This window comes from Tiliqua scincoides, chromosome 1 (genome assembly GCF_035046505.1).
Source record: "Tiliqua scincoides isolate rTilSci1 chromosome 1, rTilSci1.hap2, whole genome shotgun sequence".
NCBI classification, from domain to species: Eukaryota; Metazoa; Chordata; class Lepidosauria; order Squamata; family Scincidae; genus Tiliqua; species Tiliqua scincoides.
In genome coordinates, this window is record NC_089821.1 from 149,510,620 (window position 1) to 149,527,236 (window position 16,617).

A 16,617-nucleotide genomic window follows, 5' to 3' on the forward strand; every position below is an offset into this window, starting at 1 on the left:
CTACCAAGGCCTCTGTTAGCATTGCCAAAGGGAGAAAGATGTTGGATCAAGTGCTTAAATAGCTCATCATAATTTCCAAATGGACCGTACCGCAATATGATATACACTAACTGGAAATGACTTATTGGAGTTTGTGAGTTGAAGAATGCCAAGCATCATCCAAAAAAAGCAACTTGTGAATTACCTTTTTGTGAGCAATAAGTTATTCCAGCCCCGAGGAAGAATAATCTGCAAATCCAAAAGCACAGATGGAAAGACACAAGGTTGCTTGAGTTTTTAAAACATCTGTCAGCTGCATCACACGCATCCCAAGTACAAAGCAGGCTAAAAGGATGCAGCATTCAACAGAGAGCTTAGACCAGTGTTTCTCAAACTGTGGGTTGGGACCCACTAGGTGGTCGTGAGCCAATTGCAGGTGGGCCCCCGTTCATTTCAATATTTTATTTTCAATATATTAGACTTGATGCTACCCTGGTATGTGACTGCATTTGGGGAAATGTTACAAACCTGTACTTTGAACAAGCTACTATATATTTTATTTTAGCAATGACAGTAAATGGGACTTACTCCTGGGTAAGTGTGGGAAAGATTGCAGTCTCGGATAGTTAAAAATTTCCCTGCTTGATGATGTCACTTCCGGTCATGACATCACTTCTGGTGGGTCCTGACAGATTCTGACAGATAAAAAGTGGGTCCCGGTGCTAAATGTGTGAGAACCACTGGCTTAGACAGAATTCAGTACAGGCAAGAGCAAAAGATGCCTCTTCTGCATATGAGATGCCTCTTCATGGCTCAGTCTTCAAGCCATAGCCTGGCTGTAAACTTTTGCAAGGGGGTGTGAATAGATCCCTGACACCAATACCTGCTTCTAAGGTCCAGGACCTAAAGTGAGGCACCCCAGCTCTCCAAGGTCCCAGACCACTTTCCTGTGCCTGTTAGCAGGATTATTTTTCTGGAAGTGCCAAGGACTGAACTTGAGACCTAATGCATGCAAACCATGTGCACTGAGCTATAGTCTCTCTTAGGTCACATGGGGACCACATAAGCAGCACCTGTTTGTTCACATGGTTCCTTGTGTTCGCTAGCAATATGCTCACAAAAGCTTACTAGCTTGGATTTTAATCTTCAGTATTTTTGGGTTACATTTATTCTGTTGCTTTTAGTCAGAAGTTCAAATCAGAACGTCTGCCTCGGAAATTAGGTGATATTTAGGGGTCTTCATATCTGTGTTGTATGGTATAGAATTGTAAGAAATTATCAAACCATCTGGAATAGGCATTTATATTCAGTGCTGTGTATACTTGGTCTTTAAAAAAATTGATAACAAACTCTAAACAGAAATATGCTTTAATTGTAATATAACATGAGATGACTGCCATAGGAGCACTGTCTGAATGGAGGAAATTGCTATATTTTATTTGCATATTCTATATTTCTTGCTAATGACTTTTAGCTAGAGCAGGGGTGGCCAACCTTTCAACTTTAGGGCTCCTGGACCTTTAACAGTTGTGTAGAAGAGAGAATTTCAGTAGGTGCAGCTTTCATCTCATAGAAAATCCCCTTCAAAAAAATAGCAAAAAACAAAACAAAACACAACACCATAGAAAATAGTTCAGAAATGGATGGAGAGGGTGAGTTTGAATCAGTCCTAGCTGAAATATAAATTAAAAATAGCTCTCTGCCCACCATAAATGTGTATATATACATTTTCTCCAAAACAATTTTTACATTTGTTGGAATTGAATTAGATCTCATTTTTATCAAGGTCATCTTTGAATTTTTGTTATATGTTCTATATTGATTGCAGCATCTACAAATATTATGAACATATTGCTCATCCCAGAGAGATGCCGCGGTAGTTGTTGCAGTCACCCCTGTCACCTTTGTTCTTGTACAGCGTGATGATGTTTGCATCCCTCATGTCTTGAGGTACTCCACCTTCTCTCCAGCAGAGACAGAGGATTTCATGCAGAGACATGAGGATTTCTCTCTCCTTAGCGTTGTAGGAAAGCTGTTTGCCCGAGTTGTACTAAAGAGGCTCCAGGTACTTGCAGAGAGCGTCTATCCAGAATCGCAGTGTGGATTTCGAGCCAACAGGTCCACCACTGATATGGTATTCTCCCTTAGACAACTGCAGGAGAAATGCAGGGAACAACGACAGCCACTCTTTATAGCCTTCATAGATCTCACAAAGGCTTTCGACCTGGTCAGCAGAGACGGCCTCTTCAAGATTCTCCCCAAGATTGGATGTCCACCCAGGCTCCTCAGCATCATCAGATCCTTCCACAAGGACATGAAGGGCACTGTTGTCTTCGATGGCTCCACATCAGACCCTTTTGACATCCGAAGCGGAGTGAAGCAGGGCTGTGTTCTTGCACCAACCTTGTTTGGGATTTTCTTCGCTGTCCTGCTGAAGCAGGCCTTTGGAACTGCAACAGAAGGCATCTATCTCCGGACCAGATCAGACGGAAAGCTCTTCAACCTCTCCAGACTGAGAGCAAAATCCAAAGTCCAGCTGAAATGTCTGCGTGACTTCCTCTTTGCCGACGATGCAGCTGTCACTACCCACTCTGCCAAAGATCTCCAGCAGCTCATGGATCGTTTTAGCAAGGCCTGCCAAGATTTTGGACTGACAATCAGCCTGAAGAAAACACAGGTCATGGTTCAGGATGTGGACTCACCTCCCTGCATTACAATCTCTGAGCATGAACTGGAGGTTGTCCATGACTTTGTGTACCTTGGCTCAACGATCTCCGACACTCATTCTCTCGATGCCGAGCTAAACAGGCGCATCGGTAAAGCAGCTACCACGTTTTCCAGACTCACAAAGAGAGTCTGGTCCAACAAGAAGCTGACGGAACATACCAAGATCCAGGTCTACAGAGCTTGCGTCCTGAGTACACTTCTGTACTGCAGCGAGTCATGGACTCTTCGCCCACAACAGGAGAGGAAACTGAGCGCTTTCCACATGCGCTGCCTCCGACGCATCCTCGGCATCACCTGGCAGGACAAAGTTCCAAACAACACAGTCCTGGAACGTGCTGGAATCCCTAGCATGTATGCACTGCTGAAACAGAGACGCCTGCGTTGGCTTGGTCATGTCGTGAGAATGGATGATGGCCGGATCCCAAAGGATCTCCTCTATGGAGAACTCGTGCAAGGAAAGCGCCCTACAGGTAGACCACAGCTGCGATACAAGGACATCTGCAAGGGGGATCTGAAGGCCTTAGGGATGGACCTCAACAAGTGGGAAACCCTGGCCTCTGAGCGGCCCGCTTGGAGGCAGGCTGTGCAGCATGGCCTTTCCCAGTTTGAAGAGACACTTTGCCAACAGTCTGAGGCTAAGAGGCAAAGAAGGAAGGCCCATAGCCAGGGAGACAGACCAGGGACAGACTGCACTTGCTCCCGGTGTGGAAGGGATTGTCACTCCCGGATTGGCCTTTTCAGCCACACTAGACGCTGTGCCAGAACCACCTTTCAGAGCGCGATACCATAGTCTTTCGAGACTGAAGGTTGCCAATACAAATTGCTCATCCCTAAAACCAGTTCTCCTTGCTTTGGGTGCAGCTTTTCAGCCAGTTGGATAACAACAAGGGTTACATCTGTCTTGCAGTAAATGTGCCTTCTTTTCAGCATTTGGAAAACTATGAAATCCATGAAGTTTATGGATTCTGTTTATTTTATTGCATTATTTTTATCTCCCACAGTATGCTGCCCTGGTAGCTTTATACTGAACGGCATCCAACAAGTTTTCTAAATAAATACATGCAGACATTTTCTCTGCTCTGCAACAGGAATTTCCAATTAGCAGCCCTGCCAGCGAAGTGACACACAATCAATGCCCCAGAGATTACCAGAGTTAAGTGCAATCTGGATTGCATAGCATTGTGTTCCACTTCTAGCAGTTTAAGCGCAGGTCTTGTATTTGACCTCTCTCAGAAATGCATTTTCATGCTGCAGGAAACTATGCAGAAGGTGGAGAGTCTAGGCCAGGCTAATCTGTGATGCACTCATTGCGTCATGTGTTCATGCAGAGACAAATTCCAACATTCAATTCCGACAAATTCAATTCTGACAAATTTTGCATTCAGTGGGTAGTCACATCTGTGACTCCCCACCCCACAAAGCACTTGTGAGACCTGAAAAGCTGCCTTAAATAGAGTCAGATACTTTTTGCATGGGAAACTACCTTCATTGTGGAGTTGGAACATTGGTTTGTCTTGCTCAGTGTTGTCTGGTAGAGGCTCTTCCGGGTTTCAGGCCAGAGGTCTTACCCATTCCTACCTGCAGGTACCATGGATTGAATCTGGGACCTTCTATGCTTGTGCTCTAGCCATTGAACAATGGCCACATTTCCTTGGCCCACATAGCCAATGTTGGCTCCTCTGACTGGCTGCAAATTCTTCAGGCCTTAGGCAAGAATCTTTCCCACCCTGCTCTCTGAAATCCTTTTAGGTGGAGATGTCATGGATTAAAATTGGAACCTTCTGCATGCAAAACAGGTGCTCTGCTTCATGAGGGCACTATGAACCACAAACCAGTAAAAATTAGTGAAGGCTAAGACTGCAACCCTAGACTCACTTACTGGAAGGTAAGTCCCATTTGAATTAAGTGTGACTTAATTTGGAATAAATGTGCATAGGGTTGGGCTACAAGCCTCTTGGAGCAAGACCATCATTCAGCCTGATATTGTTACTCTTGGAGCTCCACAAATAACATATCACACAGAATAACACAGTGTCTGTTGAGCTTTTTTTAAAAGTATTGGTGTTTGTTATGTACTGCCTTCATTATTGGAGAACCAGAAATATATCCTTCCTAAAGATGACCAAGGAGACACTATTGATCTGCTAGAAGCCAATCAGCGTTCATGTTGGGCCCTGTTCCTATTTTTCTTAGAAAATTTTGGACAACTGTAGCATTTACTGGAAAAGCAACAGCTATTGACTAAAAAATGGAGATGAGAGTGTAACAGAGATCTTTCATTAACAACACAGTATTGAATTCAAGTTCTGGTGTCTTGCCCTGTCATTGGCACCCTGTTGATGTCAAACAAGTGAAAAATGCCTTCAACGTGACCAACCAGAGCCAAAAACCACTTGAGCAGTCCCAGCACAAAGAGCTGATTTAGAAAAATCGTTGAGGGGTAAAATTATATCTAGAAGGTTTTGTGATAGGAACAAGCGCAGTGTGGGTCAGGTTTTCTGCATAACCACTAGAACAGGATGGATTAAAGGTAGATGATATGGTAGATACCTATCCGTCTAGATTGGGGTGTCAAAACATAAGGCCTGGGGACCAGATGCAGCCCGAAGAAGCTTTTTATTCGACCCTCAGGCTCTCAACTGCTGAGCAATGCTGAAGTGTTACTGCTGAAAGGGCAGCCCACATGAAAATTAAGGGCTCCTATATCTTGAAATATGATCAAGATTTGCATATTTTTTCTTCTGTCATTTGCAGCTAATGAGTCCCTAAGTGAGAAAAAGTGCTAACTTTTAGTTATGACCTTTTTAATAACATCACTTCTGGCCCTCAGAAGGCATCATGAATGCTATTTGGCCCGCTGTATGAAACAAGTTTGACACCCCTGATCTGGATGGTATGACGAAAGAGCTGCATTTTGTAATCTGCAGCAGGAAGAAAATTATGACTATCCTCCTGACTCTTTTCCAGGTTAGGAGTATGTTTTTAGCTGAGTGGTCACTAAGAGACATGACTTCTTTGCTGTGGACCAGTGTGTTTCTATGTGCTTTAATTTGCCCTGCATGTGTGTGCGTAAGGACTGACTGAGGACTGTGTCCGTTCCTGCCTGTGTGTTTGAATCACATTTTGTCATCTGTGCGTGCTAGCAGTAATGAAGGGAAGCCTTGCGTGTTCTCCACAGTCTGGTGTCAGAGCTGCAAGGAATTTTTGGCTATTTCCTTGTTCCGCGTGATTTGCAGGGCTAGGTTTATCAGTTTCATTTAGTGAAACATGTTGTTTGACTTATTCTTGGGCAGTTATTACAGCCTAACTTGCAGTGTGTGTCAGTTCTCTGGGGGCTTAACTCGCTGGTGCTCATTGGCCTCGGAGAAATAATTTAATGATTTCTTCACATTTTTGTTGTGTTTCATATTGGGGTGGTGAGACATTTTGTATTTATTTCTTATAGCGGTGGGTTCAGTTTTTTGTCATGACATTTTACAAATGCAGTACTCTAAATTGACTCAGACACCATCTTGACTTTGAACTCTCAGTTTGGATGGCCTGTTTGTTTGGGAATTGTCACGATTTTCTGAAGATCATGCCTATTTAACACGAAGTGGGCATGCAGTATTCCTAAACAAATTATAGATAATTATGGAAATGAATTTTATAGGAATTTGGAAGATATCATCCAAAACTAAACATTACCCATCACAGAAGAGGCCCAAGAGCTCTCAATCAGCTCTGGAGACAACAGAAATGGGTTCCAGTTAGCTGCAAGGGTTTTCTCCTGGAAATAGATGTTTATAAGTTCACATCTTCAGTAAACACATACCTAACTCCTTTACTTGCATTATTAATATCATTTATTCCAGTGTTTCTCAAGTGGGTCAGGACCCACTAGGTGGGCTGTGAGTCAATTCAGGTGGGTCCCCATTCATTTCAATACTTTATTTTTAATATATTAGACTTGATGCTATCATGGTATGTGACTGCATTTGGGAAGATGTTACAGACCTGTAATTTTAACAAACTAGTGTGTATATTCTTTTAACAATAATAGTAAATGGAACTTACTCCTGGGTAAGTGTGGGTAGAATTACAGCCTAGGATTGTTAAAAAGTTTCCTGCTCAATGATGTCACTTCCAGTCATGACATCATTTCCAGTGGGTCCTGACAGATTCTCATTCTAAAAAGTGGGTCCTGTGCTAAATGTGTGAGAACCACTGCTTTTTCTATGGGGTAACCTTGCTTCTTTCTTTATTTTTAACTTTAGTTTAGATTGACATTGCATGAGTACCACAGAACTGCACAGGGGGAATGTTTGGGCACTGAATGGATCTTAACCTTAGTCTTGTAAGAAAGGAAGGCATTGGGGTGAAGAGCAGGGGAGTGGTTTGTGCTAGCCTCCTCTTTTCCTTGAAGCTTTCCACACCCCATACCATCGTGTTCTGACCCTCAGGGACGCAGTGGCTATTGTGATGAGGAAGGGGGTGAGAAAGTTTGCTTGTGTGAACTTCCTTCCCCTTATATTTCTTAGAATCCAATTTACTCTCGCATATTTGACTGTATATAAAGTTGTGGTGTTTTGTTTTTTTAAGTACACAAGATGGTACTTGCAAAGAAAGGGTGGCAGAGTGTTATCTTTGTGATATTAGAGATGGGAGCCCATAGATGCCCATGAGCATTTGCAATAGCATTTCACGTGGCAATTGCAGTAGCATTAGATGTGCAATTTGGGAAAAACTCACTTTTTCCATTAACAAAATTGTGAAGATTGGCGTGCTAAGATGTGATACCCCCGCAACAGAACCTCACACAATGATGGCTTTACCGCTTACAGCAAATGGGTAACAATTGTACATTTATTGCACTAAAAACTAATCAGTTGGGGAAATCATAGCAAGCGGTCCAGTCCATAACATTTAGCCCAGTCTCATGGGAAAGGACATCAAAATATTATTTAGCATCATATTAGTATTGTAAACGATACTGCATAGTAAACGCAGAAGAGATATAGTTCACTGTAAGAAGACCTTCATTCAAAGCAAGGTCAGGCAAAAAGGCCTTCACTGTCAATCTGACTGTGCTTATGTTGTACCTTATTTCTATTTTATTTTTATTTTTTAGATTGAATAAACTGCAAATGAATAATGGTGGTATTGGTAGTGAGCTGTCCATGTTGTGTCGAGAGTTTTTTCCACAATGCTTGCATAAAGATGTTTCTGTTCGGGGACAGGGATTAGTCGTGCCTTTCACAATATATTAATTTGATTCTGAACATTGTTTTCCTTTTCCAGATGATGTCAATCCTCATGAACACCATAATTTTTGAGGATTGCAGAAACCAGTGGTCTGTATCAAGACCTCTCTTAGGCCTCATACTTCTCAATGAGAAAGTAAGTATTTCAGAACTTACAATCTTCAGTTAAATTAAAAATGGCAGAAGTCTTTGTTGTGATATTAGTACTGGATCCTAGAAAATAAACTGACTTTTGTATTTCATTCAAAAATGGGGGGGGGGAAATAGGGGAGAAGAAGGGTATTGAATTATGAAAGTCAGAGATAGCATCAAGGATCAGTTGGGTCAGGCACCGACTTAAGAGCACACATCCATCAGAGGTCTCACCTGATAAGCTCAACCCTGTCCATCAGTACTAGCAGTGGTGATAGCATCCAGTACACCATTAGGGTGCCAAAAGGGGTTCAAGGCAGGCCTGTGCTCCAGCGCCCCCCACAACCTGGTGCTGGCACTGCTCAGGGGTGATGAGACATACCCATTAGCAAAAATGGACTTTTCCACCTTTGGATGAATTGTGGAACCTATCAGCATTCCCAAAACATGTTTAAATTGTCTCTCTGCCTTGTCCATGGTCACAATGAAGACAGCCTCAGTTTAGAAACTTTTCTCTTGAACGCGCAGAATGTAACAGCTAAAGAAAGGAGTCTGCGCAAAATGCTGTGTGATAGTTTAAATTCAAGAAAGGAGTCTCAATGGTTGGTGTCAAAAGTCCTGCCCAGAGAGCAGCTGTTTTGAACGCTTACTTGAAACCAGTACATGTGCACACATAGTAATATTCCTGAATCTTACAGGTGTCAACTTCTATAGACTCTCACTTTTGCTAGAAATAGACTCCATCGTGTAGCCTCCATCACTAGCAGCCCAGTCCTAACCAATAGCCCATTCCAGTGTAAATCTACATGTGGTGATGCAGTGGCACTGGCACACCCTCAGCTTCATTCTGTGGGAGAGATTTGGCTGCTGGAGTTCTCCTTGGGGTAAGGGGACAATTGTCACCTTGCCCCGAGGTGAGGCCCCAGCAGCCGCAACGGATCAACGGATCTGTACCAATGATATCACTGTTGATCTGTGCAGCCAGATCAGGCCTGGGAAGGGGGTTTGGATATGGTACATGCTAGTGCCGCTAATCATGCCCCTCTCCTGTACCCAATCTGCCCACCCCCTCCCCATTCAACCCCCCTTGCCACCCTCCCCCTGCGCTGGAGTCACCTGCTCCCATAGGCCCTCTAATCACTGCCAGCGTCAGCAGGAAGGCGCCAACCTTATCAGAACAATTCTCAGTAAACAGTGTTTACTGATGGTTTTCCAGTGTCCACAGGAATCTTGAATTTGCTGGTAATTTGTATTTATTGTATTGAGCTCTATTGTAGCAAACAGGTCCATTGTTTTTCAAAGGACTCTCCTAGAGTCTGCCCTTCTGGAACTTGGGATCTATGGGCTCAAGGTTGAGTCTGAGTACCCACTTGCAAAGGAAACTGTTTCTAGTACAATGGTGTGAGACAGTCTGAGCATGTACAAGCTTGCTGCGGATGCTAAGGGATTGTTCCTGAAGATATTGACCTGTAGCGTTCTCCATACTTCAGTGTGAGTTCTGACTTTATTCCAAATTCGTTTATCTCCTGGGCAGTCACAAGTGGCAGTGCATTACTGCTTTGGAGAATGAATTGTCTATACAATAAGATGGTGCTGGGAAAAAATAAGACACTAAGATTAGCAGCAGCCGCATACATTAAAATTCAAACTGAAATCCCAGCCCTGGTAGGAAACTAATAGAAGAAGAAAATATATCAAGTATAGAAGCACCGTCTCATCATTCACCTGTGCTGAAGGATCCAATTTTAACCATATCCAATAGCACTGTCATTCATCTTCTTGGTGTATTATTGTGATTTAAATCCAAGCTCCATACGAGGAGCAGTTCTTTTAAAATGATTGAGAGGGAATAAGGGCAAATTCAGTGTTTAGAAAAAGTTTATGACATCACAATATTATCCTTTACAGATGGAAGCAATATTTCCTACTTTGGGAGGAAAACTAATCATTTTCTATCTGCCCTGAGTCACTGCATCATTATAAAAGGCGGAAATAAGTCGTCTGATGCATTCCCAATCTTGTTCTTGGCAACATTTTTGTTTAGCCAATGTCTCTGATTTATAGGATTAAATATTAGCCTGACTCCATATTAATTATGTGGTTTTGATTTTAGCAGCTTTAGTGTAAGGAGGAATTAAATATTTCACAAGGAGATATAGCCATGTAATCATGAATAGTAAAGAAATACGAGGCTAGCACAATTTCTTTCTTCTGGAATGAGATTGCATTCTAATGACCATGGAGCTTGGTTAGCTGTAGGCTGTATATGTGGCCATTATTTATCAGCAGATCCTCCGTAGCCCCAGTCACTTTGGACTTGTCTGCATTAAGGAAGCGCAGGGGGCAGAGGTGGTCCTTAATCTGTGTGCCAAGAAATGTTTTGATGCGCAGGATGCAAAATAGTGAGAATCATTCTGGGTGGCCCACCTACCCATGAGAGTAGGTGCTCTGGTTTCTGAATAGCTGGCAATGCATACTGATGAGAGGCAGCTTCTTTTCAGTGTCATGGTTCCAAATTGTATGCAACCTGGAGATGACTGAGTATCCCTAAAGCTGCTGGAAGAGGTTGCGTAGATGTCAGTATGATTACCATTCCAGCCTTTCTTCAGTACAGGACAGGAAGGGCAGTGCAGATAGTCCCGCCCTCACCCACCCCCCATTTTATCTTTATAGAATCCTGTGACATGTGATGTGAGAGAGATTGGTGTCCCAGTCACTTCAAGACTGAGCATTGACCTTGTATCTTCCCAACCCTAATCCAACATTGTCCACTGTATCCCACTGGCTTGCAGCTTTATTGCCAAAGAATTTATCTCTTTTGTGATTGCATAGCCACTAATAAATATATTTTTGAAAATAGCAATCACACAATCAATGGCTACTAACATGTGTTACGTAACATAAAATGACAGGTGTGCTGCTTTTGCTATTCTGTCACTTTCCACTTTGTCTGTACTTTGGAGGTTATTTTCTCTGTGGGTTATAAGAAGTCACTGACTCTTGTCACAAAACTGCCTCCCTTACTTGACACTTTCTCGTTTTTCATAGCTGCTATTGAACCTTTGCCTCCTAATGGGTTGGGACCATGTCATCTTTGGACCATGCACATCATGACAGTAGTTATTAACTTTAGGAGGACTTCCTTGGTTAGGCAGGCAGTTGCTCCCAGGCCAGTAGCCAGAAATTGTGGCAAAGAGGCTTAAGTACACTGGGGACAAAGGAGATTAGTGCAGGATTGCCAAAATAGATGGTAACTTAAGGCTGTCATCCTATAAACACTTCCCTGGGAGTAAGCCTTTTAGGAGGGACTAGATTCCTGATGCATACATTACTTTGCTTTGGCCATAGTTTCAGTTCTGTGGAATCAGAGCTAGGTAATAGTGGTTTCCCCACCATCAAAGCACTAAATGGTGAAAAGATGTTTGGTTTCTTTCCCCCCAACAGATGTGCTCAAAGATCCTTACCGGGATCCTGGCACAATTGCTGTGTTTAGAGCAATGCATTCCAAGCAGGAAGAAAACTTGTCTGAAAAGGCTTTTGCTAAAGTAAATGGCATAGACTTGGAGCTGGTGGTTTGAGACCAGTAGCCTGGGAGTGTTTGCTATGTCTTTTTCCCCCACTGTCCTTCTACCCTGCTTTCTTGTTCATCGAGGACTCTCAAGGTGGCTTGCAAAGTTAAAAACAACATTCGTGTCTTCATCTTCATTATTCTTATTATATGAAATCCTCCACTGGTGGAATGTGCATTCTGTTGCCGGAGATGGTAGATGCTGGATTCTGCCTGGAATCCTGTGATGTTGTGTGCTCCAGTGCCACTGGCCATCATGGCAAGGCCACATTCACAATCATCAGCCACACATGCAGGCTGATGTCCATCCACCAGTGTGAGGTAAAGGTTGAGGCAGGAGCAGGTGGTGGGCAAAATGGGGTGGGGAGAGCAGGGGAGTTTCTGGACATCAAGGGGGGCTGAATGTTAGTGGAGTGCAGGTTCAGTGGCACAAGTGTGCAGCTGAATCCTATCCCTCTCTTTTTCCATCACACTTAGGGCACAGTCCTAACCAGGTCTACTCAGAAGTAAGTCCTATTTTGTTCAATGGGGCTTACTCTCAGCACAGTGTGGTTAGAATTACAGCCTTATTCACCTTAGTCCTGCACCAGCAAAACCACTGGCACAGGACCGAGCAGTCCCATTTGGACAGTGGAAGCTTTTGCCAGGGCAAGTGAACAAATATTCACTTGCACTGAGGCGATCTCTCCAAATGTCCCTCAGCATGTGTCTTCTTGGTGTGGGTGGAGCAGCAGCCGCGGGAGGAGTTAGGTCGGTTTGGGCTGTTCGTCATGTCATTTCTTGTCAACTGATTGTGTGATCTTCCTGCATCCATAAATAATATGGTTGACAGCCTCTTCCTTTTCTTTACATAGTCTATGTTTGATATCGCTTGAGATCTTTTCATCTCTTTCCTTCGTTACATTTGTAATGCCTATTCTTCTTTGGCAAATTAAACACTTCTGTTTCTTTTTTCAGTGTGGCATTTCTTAACCTCTTCCAGTTGGATTCCTTGTCAGTTTTACCTTCTGTGTTCTTGATGTACTGAACATGTGATGGTTTGCTGAGTTAAACTTCTAATCGGTTTTACCATCTTTATTCTTCTTTACAAACAGTTGCTAACATCTTGCTTGTGATGTAATCATTCAGCATTCTCTCTTCTGCAACTGTTTGTTTCACTTGCAACAGTCCTTAACTGCCATTGTATCATAGTAGAGTCCATCAATATCACTACGAGGATGCAGGGCATGGTTGCCTACCATGATTTTCCTCATTTGTTGGTCAAATGCATCCAATTTGGTTTGTGTCCAATCTAGAATTCCAGTGCTATATCACATTACTTGATTGGCCCTGGTGTTTACAGCCTGCTATTTATGTTTATGTTCCCACTATTTAATTTTGATTTTAATACTTTTTGAGCTCATGTACTCAACTCTGGTCTTTTTCACTATTGTGTGCTCAATATCTTGGGGTTGTAAAACCCCCAAAAGTTTATAATTTTATTCCTTATCCAAGCTTTTAATTACATTTCCATCTTTAAATTGTATTCCATCTGAATTGATAACCATTCCTCTTTCGATTGACAGTACTGCTCTGCACACTTTTCTATTCCAAAATCTATCGCTGTGTCCTGATCAAGTACACTGACTGTATATAACAATGATTTGATTTCTATTTCAGTTTTTCCATATAATTTTAGGTTGTCCATATATAGCAAGTGGGACATTTTTCCAGCTCTTTTTGATCATTCATAGCTGAAGTTTGAAATTTAACACCATTTACTTCCATAGGTGGACCATGTGTAGTGGTAGGGCAGGGTGCAAAAGTGAGAATCTCTGCTCTAAGTCAGTGTACAAATCCTGATCACTAAAATAAGCCTTGTTTGAAGAACTTACTGCAGCTAGAGATTTGTCCATTGTCTCGTCTTTTAAAAAGTGCTTTCTGGGAAGGGGGAAACAGTGACCCACTGGGGATCCTCTAGATCAGATGGTTTCCTCTGGGAGTGGTCTTTCCTCCACCTTCCATAGTTTTCTGGGGAGAGCCCTTGATAAATCCCCCATTTTAGCCCCTATTTAATGGACTAAACCAAGTTCTATTACTTAAATGAGGAGTGGGAGAACCAGTAATTATTTTCACCTTGCCTTTTATGCCAAGCCAGAAAAGAATTTGGGGGACTTGCAAAGTTTACCTCTCCTTAAAGATAGACTTTAAGAAGTTCCTGAAATTAATTTCCTGAGCCTTGACTCAGGAGTTCACCGGCATCTCTACTCATGACTCATTTGCCCTATTGCTTTCAATAGGACTTCAACAGAGCTACCTTTTTCTAGATTGAGGCCTCAGTTTCATTAATCTGATTCCTTTGTGACTTTCTCTCAGTGGTTCACAATGGACCGTCTGCTTTCAGCTTCTGTCACGCTATTGTCTGACTGTAGGATAACAGTAGGAATACCTTCATGCATCTGATTAAACTAAATAATTTCAAGTCACAAAATGGCATCCTCCAGTCACAAATGGTATGAGTCACAAAATTTCAAGTCACAAAATAGCATTCTCCTGAATTGCAGCTGGAACTAGGCATTCATTTGTGGCCAGGGTTTGAAAACCTGATCCTGAAAACTCAGGCATGCATTACAATTTCCAAATGTAACTATTTCTCCTTTATTTTCCCAGTACTTCGATGAATTAAGAGCAGGCTTGATAAACAGTCAGCCAGCTGATAAACAAGAAGTTCTAAATCAGTGCTTTAGGAACCTAATGGAAGGAGTAGAGCAAAACCTTCTGATAAAGAACAGAGACAGGTAAGTCCATCATGCTTTGAACAGATATCCAAAATGGCAAGATTCTCCACTGATAAAATACTCTTCAATAAGGGTCTTTCAAGATGTTTTATATATATAAAGAAAGCACAGTTGTAAGGGATCCAGAGGTTCACACACATACTCAATTCGCTGGGAAACTTTTCCTGGTGCTTAAAATAACTTGCTGTTTCTGTTGGATTGCGATGGCTGTGAGCACACTACTAAAAGTAAAATCCAAGGTGTGTTCAAGAGATGCCCTCAGGTGTGTATTTGGAAAGCCTGAAACTAAAATGGGATTCTTAACTTTCTGTGATTTGAGTTCTCTGCCTTTACAGAGAACTTATTGTAATTATTCACTTTGCTTGGTATTTATTCTTTTATTTGATTTTTAGATGTGTTCGAGCTTAGAGTTCGTTCCATGTAGCATTTTCCTCTACTGGGAAATGTATATGAAAAACATTACATGGGAGAGAAAAAGCTTCACATGATTTGTCATTCTGACATTATATTCTTCCCTTAGAGCAGAGGACCAGGGGGAGCACAATTGCAGGCTTTTCACTGAGGGCAGGTTCTTAATGACAAAAGTGGTATGGTTTGATGTGCCTGCATGGTTTCTTCTAATTCCACTCTAGTAGTATTTTACAACCCACTCTTAACAGTGACAGCACCACTGGATGCAGTGGCACCAAAATGGCAACTGCTGTATCTAGCGGCCCCACTGGGACTGCCAGAGGCCTCCTCGGGGGAAGGGGACTTTTGTCCCCTTTTGCCACCCTGTCCCTGCCTGTAACCTCCAGTCTTCCAGCTTCCACTCTCAACTTTCTGAAGGTGTCACTCCCTCAAATGACTCCTTGCTTTCTCCCTAGCCTGGCATTGCCTCCCAGAATGCCCCCATGATGCAGCCTCCTGCATTTCCTTTAAATATCTCTTTGTCCCCATTTCTCCATTAAGCCTTTGGCCTAACCCCCATGACTACTGTAATTAAACCTAAGTACATGTAAATAAGATAATCACAATTTCTTCTCCAGCTTATCCCTGCCTCTACTTTATCTCCAGTGCATTTATTTTTAGATTGTGAGCTCCTTGGGGCAAGCACCTCATTTTCCCTTGGATGGCACTGTAATAATTATAAACATTGCTTCTGCCTACATTAATCAAAAGGACACTTGCCTTGTCTGGGATCTTCTTGATTACAGATTCACACAGAACATGTCGGTCTTCCGCAGAGACATGGCTGAAACCCTGCGCTGCGAGGGTGTCTCCGAATCGAGCAATTTAGAAATGATGAGTTGATGCGGAACTTTGAAGTGTGTTAAATAATAATGAAAAGACTCTGAAAGTTGGGGCGCCAGACTATATTGCTAGATAGATATTTGATTTTCATAGAAAAATATTTTTTTAAATAACTTCTGCCTTTTTATATCTCTGGCATTACAAGTAATAATTTGTAACACTGGAAGCAATGTAAAATCAGACTTGGTGCACTTAACCGTTTTGAATTTCCATGTCCATATTTCTTATCCCTTTTCTCAATGCAATGGTGCAAAAAGCAGTACCTAACCAAAGAACAAAACAAAATGTGTCATTCCCCCACCCCTGAAATTGCATTTGCTGTGGATATTCAGTTCCACAATTGAACAAATAAAAAACTTCTCTGATCATTAAAAAAAAGTTTGACGGTATCTGAGTGTTTCTTGTTTATATCTTTATCCAGTCATCTGAACAGAGAGCAGAATTTGTCAACTGTATGGTGTTTGTAGTTTTTTTTTTTAGAAAGCTTTGTGTGTTTAAGGGCACTGTCGATAGAACATGGTTAAAGGAATGGAACTCTTCTGGATTACAGACAGTAAGGTGGAAAGTGGTACTTTACAAAGATTCCAGGTGATAATGTACTGTTTACTGGAGTATGAATGCATTTTATTTTGCACTCATGAATCTTGGATGTCTCACTCTCTGCCAAAGTGCCAGTGCCGCAATTTGTGTGTGTTAGCAGCTAAAGCATTCCTTGATAAAGAATTAAGGGCCCAATCCTGAAGAATGCGTGCTGATTCACTGCTGGCGTACAGTGTTGCAAATATACTGTAAGGCATTCCTGCAACTGTTAGTGCCAGCCCAGCGTGAGCCCAAGTTGGGCCTGTGCTGGTTGGAAGCTGGCGGAGCACTGGGTGGCAGAGAGGTGAGTGAAGGCGTT

The 16,617-nt window shown here is 42.4% G+C and overlaps 1 protein-coding gene across 3 annotated transcripts in view; it reads left to right on the plus strand.

Moving 5' to 3' along the window:
• RANBP17 (RAN binding protein 17) overlaps positions 1 to 16,072 on the plus strand; it is a 211,682-nt gene extending 195,610 nt beyond the window's left edge. For 2 of the 3 annotated variants that reach the window (XM_066639168.1, XM_066639178.1), the window contains exons 26-28: positions 7,987 to 8,085; positions 14,299 to 14,426; positions 15,623 to 16,072. In XM_066639168.1, coding sequence (XP_066495265.1) covers positions 7,987 to 8,085; positions 14,299 to 14,426; positions 15,623 to 15,719 — 324 coding nt within the window. In that variant the 3' untranslated portion in view covers positions 15,720 to 16,072. Of the gene's footprint in view, positions 1 to 4,455; positions 4,592 to 7,986; positions 8,086 to 14,298; positions 14,427 to 15,622 lie in introns of those variants that run through there. The other variant, XR_010794968.1, reaches the window with a different exon arrangement.
• Positions 16,073 to 16,617: the final 545 nt, after the last annotated feature.